This window comes from Diaphorina citri, unplaced genomic scaffold (genome assembly GCF_000475195.1).
Source record: "Diaphorina citri unplaced genomic scaffold, Diaci psyllid genome assembly version 1.1 scaffold365, whole genome shotgun sequence".
Classification (NCBI taxonomy): domain Eukaryota; kingdom Metazoa; phylum Arthropoda; class Insecta; order Hemiptera; family Psyllidae; genus Diaphorina; species Diaphorina citri.
In genome coordinates this window covers 173,960-184,675 of record NW_007377800.1, presented here as the reverse complement: position 1 = coordinate 184,675, position 10,716 = coordinate 173,960, and the positions used below count along the sequence as shown (strand labels likewise).

Below are 10,716 nucleotides of genomic sequence, written 5' to 3'. Positions count from 1 at the left end.
CCAGAAGTGTAGGCAGAACTGAATTCAGTGATCCACGAGATTAGGACCGAAAATACATGAAGAAAGTAAAAGTGGTTCCTAGGACGAGTTTTTGTGTATACAGGGTGATCGTGCCCGACTCCTTGTGTAATGTATTGTGGGATCGGTTTGGCATACAGGGTGTCTGTAATATGTATTCTCATATTGGTGAAGAACTTGCTGTTGTCCTTGTATGATTCGTATAAGCTCAACCCATCCCTTGGGACAGTTGCCCCTCCACCTAAGCCTCAGAATGTGCATTTTGTGTGTGGAGTTAAGAACTTGGTTTAGGGTCGCCCCGGATATTTCAATATTTTTCAAATCTGCAGCCAGCGGCGATAATACGCTGGATGCACCAGTGGTTTACAGAAGTTAAGCAACGTTGCGCGTGGTTCGTATCCGGATGGGTGACCATCTGGGTAATCTTGAGCTGCTGCCTTATCCGGGTTCATACACAATCTCGCTGATCGGTGATAATGTGAGGAGGTGGACAGCTTGTCTCCAAATACAGGGTAAAGCCCCGTCACTAAAACCCTTAGCAGTTATACAGTGACGTTATTTATTTAGAATCATAGCTACTATAAAATCTACAATAATAATCCTAAACTATATACATAAGTAGGAGTAAATGACTAGTGGAAGTGTGTAGTATACTAGGAGCCAGGGTCGGACCTAAGAACCTAAGCAGCAGGGAGCCCCTGGAGTTAAGTCCAGAAATCGTAAAAATCAGGACTGGATCCGAGTTGTCGGACTACAGGACAACCTCCCACTAGATACATATTAACAACTCAATAAGAGCCAGGTCTGAAGAGCTCATCTTTGTGTTAACTGTATGTTGGTTCATTTTGTTACTCTTCGCTAAAACCAGTCATTCCCTTCCATCCAGATTCCAGGAGTTCTGGCGAAATAACCATACCGGGCTCAAAATCTAGCGAGAATTAAATTCCACTATGTGTTAAAGATTCTACTAAATTTCGTCTAAATATGGTGAGACAAACAGGCAAACTAAATGCTAAATCGTCAAGTGAAAACTTGAAAATCACTTCAGCATTTGCAACAGTTACTCAATCACACAAGTCATTAAAAATCAGCTGTTCCCTCAGAATAGATGAAAAAAAACAGCCCCAGTCCGTCTCAAATTGGCCGCCCCCCTTGCGTCCCCTCGTCCCGGCCCCCAGGGTCCTCATGGCAACCTAGTGCCTCACTCGCAAGTATCAGGTAGAAGCCAGCAAGTTGGTATAGGAAAGAGACTAGTGCCTCATATCAGGTATCACGGAATCACGGAGTGAGAGGAGAACGTGGAAGTGAGTTCTCAAGTATTCCTTATCAGTTCCTCTCAGGTACGCGAGAGGCCTTCATCACCCCACGTGCAAATTCCCCAAAGTCGAAGTTTTTTTTTCCAGCGAAGAAAAATCCCCAAAAAATATTTTCTTTTGTGGAAACGAAATTCGAACTTTTTCTCGCGTGTGAGTGAATTTTTTTACTTCGGAATTAATTTTTTCGTACGCGATTTCGTCGGAATGGCCGTGAAAATTTGAACCATTTCGAGCTTTCCGATGATTTTGCTCGTGAAATATTTGAAAATTATTTGGTGTGAATTATAAAAAAAACCATAGTTTTTTTCCGTGTTTCTTTTTGGACGAAAGCGTCCAAATATTTTTGTTGGTGATTAAATTTGAATTTTCGCGCCCGCAATCGGTTTGTGTTGCGAGTGTTTTGTGAAAGAATATGTACGAAGCGAAGTGTTTAGTGATGGACTACCAGAATCATTCGAACCAGGTCGCTACTCAGCATTTGCAACAGTTACATTCGTTAGCTCCCGACACTACTTCGGCCCGATGGACCCAATACCAGCAACTTTGGAGACAGCACCACATGTTCATCAACAATAGTATCAGCAACGGTAAGATACCTTCTGGTCTAGAGGGTCCTTTGAGTTGACGAAACGGGTAGAGAATCTAGAGAATATTTAGGGCCCCTTTGTACCTACAACAGTCGAAATCCAACTCACGTCAGTTGGAAATTAAGAATACGAAAAAAGAACAATGGGTAAAGTTTTTTTTGGATTGTTGACCATTTATATTTAGATTTAGAGGAATATACTTAGTGAAATTCTATTTGGAACATTTATTAAAAAGCAACTTATCAGAATATGGAAATACCCAGTAATCAACCAAAAACTTGAAAACCATGACCAACCATGCTTCGTTTTAAGCTTTTATGTGTCTACGTTTTAGGAAAATAGATCCTTATATATACATACCTATGTATAGGTATGTTATGTACCTAGACACCTATGTAAACCACTTAACCTAATTGTAAGTTATTTTTAGGATGTCGGTACCATTTTTAGCCTCAAGACATAATCAATGACATCAACAGTATACTTAGACACCAAGTGTAGATTGTAGAACGATGGACAAGATATTCGTTTATGATGTCTCCATTGTCTCCTATGATCCTATCACCTATGTATATCTCCTGTCACATAAATTTCGCCCCGAACCTTCTAGTTTGAGATTTGAAATAGATTACCTGACACCACTGCTTCTGTTAGTCTTCCCAATGGAATTTCAACATCCACAATCTTATCTTGTTTTAGTTCTACTATCTTATTTTCTGTTAGCCTTCCCAATGGAATTTCAACATCCACAATCTTATCTTGTTTTAGTTCTACTATCTTATTTCTTATTTATAATGTCGACCAAGCTAGTCCCATGATCTTCAATTGTGAAAATGTGGATACAATGCTTCTTTAGCGTTTGTTGGCATCAGAATGTCATAGATTCACAGCCCACAATGCATACCTATATGGTTTTATTATATTTCCTGAATCCAGTGTATACTCGTACGTACTGGCAAGTCCCACTTTTTGATTTTGATCATTCTTAATTACCAGCTAACCAAAGAGCCCGAAAAAGCGGCACCGAGCCAGTTAAAATCTGCTAGGTTAAACTAAACCAAATAGCTGACAGCATGTTGAGCACACCATTTCCTGATGTTACCTGTGGTTAATTCTGAATGGATGACCACCTGGATAATCGTGTGCCGCTGGCTCATCCCGGCCCCACTGGCCCCACTCAGGCTAGGTGAGGTTAATCAAAAGAGGCTTTGAAGCCAAGTGAAAGGTAAAACCCCTTAAAACCTTAGTAGTCAATAACGTTAATAACCCTTATCATACAAAATGTAATGTCAAAAAAGCCTGGATTAATGAGTTGATTTTCAGACTGATTTTAGATGATGGTTAAATTCATTTGAGTTTGCTAAATTACCTGACCTCCAACAGTTTTTATCAATATGAGATTTAAAGCCTTGGGTAAGATAAAAAGCCCAATCTGAGGCTTAGGTATAAGGGCAAACAGCCTTAAAGGATGGGTTAGGCATCCACGAAGATACAGTTCTCTCAAAGTTGACTGAACTATAAAAGCTGCGTCTATGTAATCTTGGTAATCAACAGGAATCAACCTCTCTAGTAAATACATACATAGGTATTAATAAAAACAGGAATCGACTTAGAGTAGACGATGTAGAGTGTAAAACACAGCTTAAAGCTCGCACAGGTCGATTAATGACAAATTACCGCGCTGATCGGTAACGCGTGTAATAATTACACCCTAATTACATACTCTTATTAGTCCTAATTGTTTAATGATACCAGAACCACTAGGTCCTGCTTGTATCTGTAACGATGAGTAGGTGAAAAACAGTTATGCAACACCTTTCACTTGGCAACTTGGCAGTCATTACCACTGACATCATATCCGAGTGGCCTGTGGTGAACCTGGTAGCCAATCAGTCAACACGTTGGGTGATTGATGGTCTGGAACTGTGGACACCAAATCATGTGGACCGTCAGAGACCATTTCTGTCAGTTAGACTATCAGGGACTACGATGTTTCATGTTTCATTCACGCATCTTCTACATAGATTTGGTGCTTTGCTGATCTCGTTGTGAATTGATTTGACATTTTCTTTTGTCTGGTACTATGTACTGTTGTCCCTTAGGCTTATCTGTATGATGTGCAATGTACATGGATAAGCTATTCTACACTCTGGTGATGTGTCCACACATATTCAACGCCGTCGATCGACGTCAACTGAAACCGTACACTGCCTCGACAACATAGATTCACCTCTTCACCTCGTCGATCGACGTCCTCATTTTTTCGCTGTCGTCGTCGACTATGCACAGCTTTAGGTCGACAAATGCTCAATCTGTCAAAACTTTTGTAAATATTACGGGAACATTAATTTGACTAGAGTTTTATGCTTTTCTTGAAACATGGACAAGATTAATTCTTCTTCTTAACGCAGAATAATTGAATGACATTCCACACCCGGACTTCTTTAATTGACTCTGCAACTGCTAGAGTCCAAAAGGTGGCAGAACTTGTTGGTTCATTTTGTTACTCTTCGCTAAAACCAGTCATTCCCTTCCATCCAGATTCCAGGAGTTCTGGCGAAATAACCATACCGGGCTCAAAATCTAGCGAGAATTAAATTCCACTATGTGTTAAAGATTCTACTAAATTTCGTGAAACAAACAGGCAAACTAAATGCTAAATCGTCGAGTGAAAACTTGAAAATCACTTCAGCATTTGCAACAGTTACTCAATCACACAAGTCATTAAAAATCAGCTGTTCCCTCAGAATAGATGAAAAAAAACAGCCCCAGTCCGTCTCAAATTGGCCGCCCCCCTTGCGTCCCCTCGTCCCGGCCCCCAGGGTCCTCATGGCAATTTAGTGCCTCACTCGCAAGTATCAGGTAGAAGCCAGCAAGTTGGTATAGGAAAGAGACTAGTGCCTCATATCAGGTATCACGGAATCACGGAGTGAGAGGAGAACGTGGAAGTGAGTTCTCAAGTATTCCTTATCAGTTCCTCTCAGGTACGCGAGAGGCCTTCATCACCCCACGTGCAAATTCCCCAAAGTCGAAGTTTTTTTTCCAGCGAAGAAAAATCCACAAAAAATATTTTCTTTTGTGGAAACGAAATTCGAACTTTTTCTCGCGTGAGTGAATTTTTTTTTACCGACTTTAAGAAATATTAAGTTTCCTGCTATATGGGATGATCGATTTGGGACCTTAAAATCTGTTAGGTGGAACCAAATAGTCTTTACGTAATCGAATTACCTGGGAGCAATTTAACAGTACAGACGAATGTCAGGAAAATATTTGGTGAAGAGGCCTTGGTCTTGAATCTTGAATCGGTGACATCTAAAAGTGGATGTTGATGCAGACATCTCAATTTGTGGCTGATGTCCCTGTTTTCTTTGCTGGAATGTTCGACTTATATGAGTGGGTACAGACTTCAATTCAATTCAATTTTTCCTTTATTGTGCAAAAAAATATACCTACAGGACTTTTTATAAAAATCCACAAAAAAAAAGTTCTTCCATGTGATTCCATTCAATTTAATGGAATATTTTGAGAACTTGAAAGAAAAAAAAATAACTAAAAAAACCAGAACCAACTAGGAAGTAAAGTTGAATTGGTCTGTGTGTGTAAAAAATAGCTGTTTAATTCGGATTGGTTGAGACGTGAGTGAACCAAACGAAAAAGAAAGTGAATTTGGATGAAAAATAGTCATGGCCAAACGGCCTTGAGAGCTCAGCCTCTCACTTTCTTTTCTTACAGTAACAACCTGGAGAAAAGAAGCGCGGTACCTACTTAAATTATGAAATTCGGTAACCTTCAAAACCGATTGTTGGTTCGTGTGTTGAATTCAAGCTGGATTATCCAGTTGGTATATATGAGTCCACATACATAGATATAGCTAGTGACTTCATCATACATAGATATAGTGATTGGATCTATTCAGGTCCTAACTCAGTGCAGTACCCTAAATCACCAAAGTATGGAAAAGTATTTACAATTCCATAATTCAACATGATTCGTCCAAATTCAAAATTCTGCTTTTCCATTGGCTATTACACTTGTAAGATACTTTTCCATACTTTGGTGATTTAGGGCACAGTTCAGATTTTGTAATCCAAAAGCGGAGTTAATTGCTGTTTTTCCAGAGGTTTTTGGTGTTTTGACGAAGAAATAATCATGTTGCTTTTCGAGGTGGGACGTTCCCAGTGAGATATTGTGGGCACGAATCACGATTTATCTTATCAGAAAGTTACTGATAAATCCGATTTTTGGAAGAATAGTAGGTTTGTCAAAAAAGAAAATGAGACCTTTTGCAAGATTTTTGTAATGTGCCAACACTATGAATATCTACTTTTTAGTTTACTTATTTAATATATGGTTATATGTTATGGGTTATGGTGCTTTATAGGTAGTTTTGTTGGCATGATTTGAATACCTACCACATACAATACAGTAATACTGCTATTATCACATAGTTAGGCTACAAAAACTGTTTGGTTCGAAGTAGTCATCTCTTTATTGTAAATCTGTATTTATATCAGTAATACTCACCTAGGTTTTGTAAGTAGGTACCTTAAAATTCTATCATTACCTATACGTGAATTGACTGACGTGACCAGATTCTACGATCAACTTCCTAGTCGGGAGAAGAAAACCAAATAAGTTACCTTTAACTATTTATTTTATGAGTGTGAATTCATACATACTATTCGTAGGTACCTACCTGGTATATCTACTTACAGTGGTTGTATCAAATGAAGTGCAGTTTTATTTAGGGCTCATTCATGAGTACAGAAATACCTAAATAAAAATAGTCATGGCCAAACGGCCTTGAGAGCTCAGCCTCTCACTTTCTTTTCTTACAGTAACAACCTGGAGAAAAGAAGCGCGGTACTTAAATTATGAAATTCGGTAACCTTCAAAATCGATTGTTGGTCCGTGTGTTGAATTCAAGCTGGATTATCCAGTTGGTATATATGAGTCCAAGTCCACATACATAGATATAGCTAGTGACTTCATCATACATAGATAAAGTGATTGGATCTATTCAGGTCCTAACTCAGTGCAGTTCAGATTTTGTAATCCAGAAGCGGAGTTAATTGTTGTTTTTTTTTCCAGAGGTTTTTGGTGTTTTGACGAAGAAATAATCATGTTGCTTTTCGAGATGGGACGTTCCCAGTGAGATATTGTGGGCACGAATCACGATTTATCTTATCAGAAAGTTACTGATAAATCCGATTTTTAGAAGAATAGTAGGTTTGTCAAAAAGAAAATGAGACCTTTTGCAAGATATTTGTAATGTGCCAACACTATGAATATCTACTTTTTAGTTTACCTATTTATAATATGGTTATATGTTATGGGTTATGGTGCTTTATAGTTATAGGTAGTTTTGTTGGCATGATTTGAATATCTACCACATACAATACAGTAATACTGCTATTATCACATAGTTAGGCTACAAATACTGTTTGGTTCGAAGTGGTCATCTCTTTATAGTAAACCTCTAATGCTATCAGTAAGCCCTACAATACTTACCTAGGTTTTGTAAGTAGGTACCTTAAAATTCTATCATTACCAATACGTGAATTATTTGGTGTGAATTATAAAAAAAACCATAGTTTTTTTCCGTGTTTCTTTTTGGACGAAAGCGTCCAAATATTTTTGTTGGTGATTAAATTTGAATTTTCGCGCCCGCAATCGGTTTGTGTTGCGAGTGTTTTGTGAAAGAATATGTACGAAGCGAAGTGTTTAGTGATGGACTACCAGAATCATTCGAACCAGGTCGCTACTCAGCATTTGCAACAGTTACATTCGTTAGCTCCCGACACTACTTCGGCCCGATGGACCCAATACCAGCAACTTTGGAGACAGCACCACATGTTCATCAACAATAGTATCAGCAACGGTAAGATACCTTCTGGTCTAGAGGGTCCTTTGAGTTGACGAAACGGGTAGAGAATCTAGAGAATATTTAGGGCCCCTTTGTACCTACAACAGTCGAAATCCAACTCACGTCAGTTGGAAATTAAGAATACGAAAAAAGAACAATGGGTAAAGTTTTTTTTGGATTGTTGACCATTTATATTTAGATTTAGAGGAATATACTTGGTGAAATTATATTTGGAACATTTATTAAAAAGCAACTTATCAAAATATGGAAATACCCAGTAATCAACCAAAAACTTGAAAACCATGACCAACCATGCTTCGTTTTAAGCTTTTATGTGTCTACGTTTTAGGAAAATAGATCCTTTCAATGAGGGGAAAAAGGTTTCCTGACCATTTTTTTTTTTTTTTTTTTTCAAATAAAATCCCCCAAAATTCTAATTTTCTAAACAGTTTTGCACATAAACATAACACATAGACTGGTATGTGCTCAGACATACTTGGACAGCTGTAGGTCGAAGTCGAAAATGTCGAAATTTCTACACCACGATGTCCACGATCAAGTATTACAATGTAGCAGTAACTTTTGAAGGGAGATGTTCAAAGGAGTAGTCTAAGGTCTCGCGGATTCCTCCGATTATTTGCCTGTTAGAGGTCTTCTCAAGGCGGTCAACTTTCGGCAATCTTATCTCCGTAGGTTATCACCAGAAGAAAGTGACCCGTATCGTCAAAAGTGCCGCCAAACCGCCATTTTTTTATTAAAGTTTCATCATCCTCACTTCCACCTTTTCATCATCCTCACGATGCATTGACTTTCGGGGAATCGAACGGCAGCCTTCCTGATAATTTCACGGTCCACAGCACGTAACTTCAATTCGGGGCAAAGTCCTGTCCCGAGCTCTTATCTCGTTTTGTGAGAAATCCCACTCTGGATTTGGAATTAGGAGGGTTTGGACAGAATCTCTTGAAATAATTCGGCTCTCTGGGGTCGGGTTTCATCTCTTGTGTCTTAGCTAAAGACATCACAAGCTGATTTTATACAAGTCTATTGAAGAACATGAAGCATTCAACAAGTTTATTGTCTTCTAGGTTGCCAATAGTGCCTCTACTCAAATAATTTTCGATGGATCTGGACTAGGGCTGGAAAAATCCGGAACACAGATTCGGAGAACGATCTGAGATACGGTTCGTTCTAGGGTTGAATCTTACTTCTAACCTAATCTGGACACGGAATTCATGGTGGAAAATCATGTGGTGAGGACCAAAACGATATCAAAGTGACCTCGTCGTCCAATTTCTAGCGTTAAGACTTTGATAAGTTCTATTTCCATCAAAGGTTCAAAGCTCCAAACGGTCCTTCGATCTTAACATTCTTAACTCAAAATTTTCAGTTTCCTAAGTGCGTCTGATTTCATCATCCGTTTTAAAAAAGACCCTTTTGTTAATTTATCAATTTCTAGCTATTTGGCACTGAGTGGCAAGCAAAATAGTCGGTGTTATTGATTTGTGTGCTACGTATTTTTATGAATAAAACACATTCCTAACACTTTACTTGGACCAATTAGTACCACACTGGTTATCAGTAATATATTTAACCTAAACAAATTAGCTAATACACCTCATACCTACGTCTGAGATAGTTTCAATAACCCCGATCATGGATTTACAATTTACAGTAATTTTTTCCTCAATTAGTTACCTATCACAACCTAACTAATAACCATATGGTTATAGTATCTACATATGTACGATAACTATAACAGCATTCAATTAGCTACCTATAGTTCATCCAGATCAATGTGACAGCAATGAGTCATCAACCCAAAATGAAGGAACCAATGAGATTGCAGGAAATCCTTACATTGTTGCAATTGAGGTAAAGGTCTATTTTTGATAAACTCTTTTAAATGCAGAGGTAGCTGTAAGTTCAGAGGTTGGATTCCAGAACAGGTAAGGTGGATATCGCCTTACCTGACTTTGTTTCATCGTCAAAAGTGCCGCCAAGCCGCCATTTTTTTTATTAAAGTTTCATCATCCTCACGATCCATTGACTTTCGGGGAATCGAACGGCAGCGTTCCTGATTATTTCACGGTCCACAGCACGTAACTTCAGTCCGAAGCAAAGTCCTGTCCCGAGCTCTTATCTCGTTTTGTGAGAAATCCCACTCTGGATTTGGAATTAGGAGTGTTTGGACAGAATCTCTTGAAATAATCCGACTCTCTGAGGTCTGGTTTCATCTCTTGTATCTTAGCTAAATACATCACAAGCTGATTTTATACAAGTGTATTGAAGAACATGAAGCATTCAACAAGTTTATTGTCTTCTAGGTTGTCAATAGCGCCTCTACTCAAATAATTTTCTCCTGTCCCGAGCTCTTATCTCGTTTTGTGAGAAATCCCACTCTGGATTTGGAATTAGGAGTGTTTGGACAGAATCTCTTGAAATAATTCGGCTCTCTGAGGTCTGGTTTCATCTCTTGTATCTTAGCTAAAGACATCACAAGCTGATTTTATACAAGTGTATTGAAGAACATGAAGCATTCAACAAGTTTATTGTCTTCTAGGTTGTCAATAGTGCCTCTACTCAAATAATTTTCGATGGATCTGGACTAGGGCTGGAAAAATCCGGAACACAGATTCGGAGAACAATCTGAGATACGGTTCGTTCTAGGGTTGAATCTTATTTCTAACCTAATCTGGACACGGAATTCATGGTGGAAAACCATGTGGTGAGGACCAAAACGATATCAAAGTGACCTCGTCGTCCAATTTCTAGCCTTGAGACTTTGATAAGTTCTATTTCCATCAAAGGTTCATCTTCAAAGCTCCAAACGGTCCTTCGATCTTAACATTCTTAACTCGTAATCTGGACACGGAATTCATGGTGGAAAATCATGTGGTGAGGACCAAAACGATATCAAAGTGACCTCGTC

General features: G+C 38.7%; 1 protein-coding gene across 3 annotated transcripts in view; it reads left to right on the top strand.

Annotated features, from left to right (window-relative positions):
• The window catches only part of LOC103508079 (hepatic leukemia factor-like), a 123,791-nt gene that overhangs the window by 34,526 nt on the left and 78,549 nt on the right, over nt 1–10,716 (top strand). The window contains exon 1 of one of the 3 annotated variants that reach the window (XM_026822789.1): nt 7,492–7,802. The exons of the other annotated variants lie outside the window; for them this stretch is intronic. Coding sequence (XP_026678590.1) covers nt 7,628–7,802 — 175 coding nt within the window. The 5' untranslated portion in view covers nt 7,492–7,627. Of the gene's footprint in view, nt 1–7,491; nt 7,803–10,716 lie in introns of those variants that run through there. 3 annotated transcript variants of the gene reach the window in all.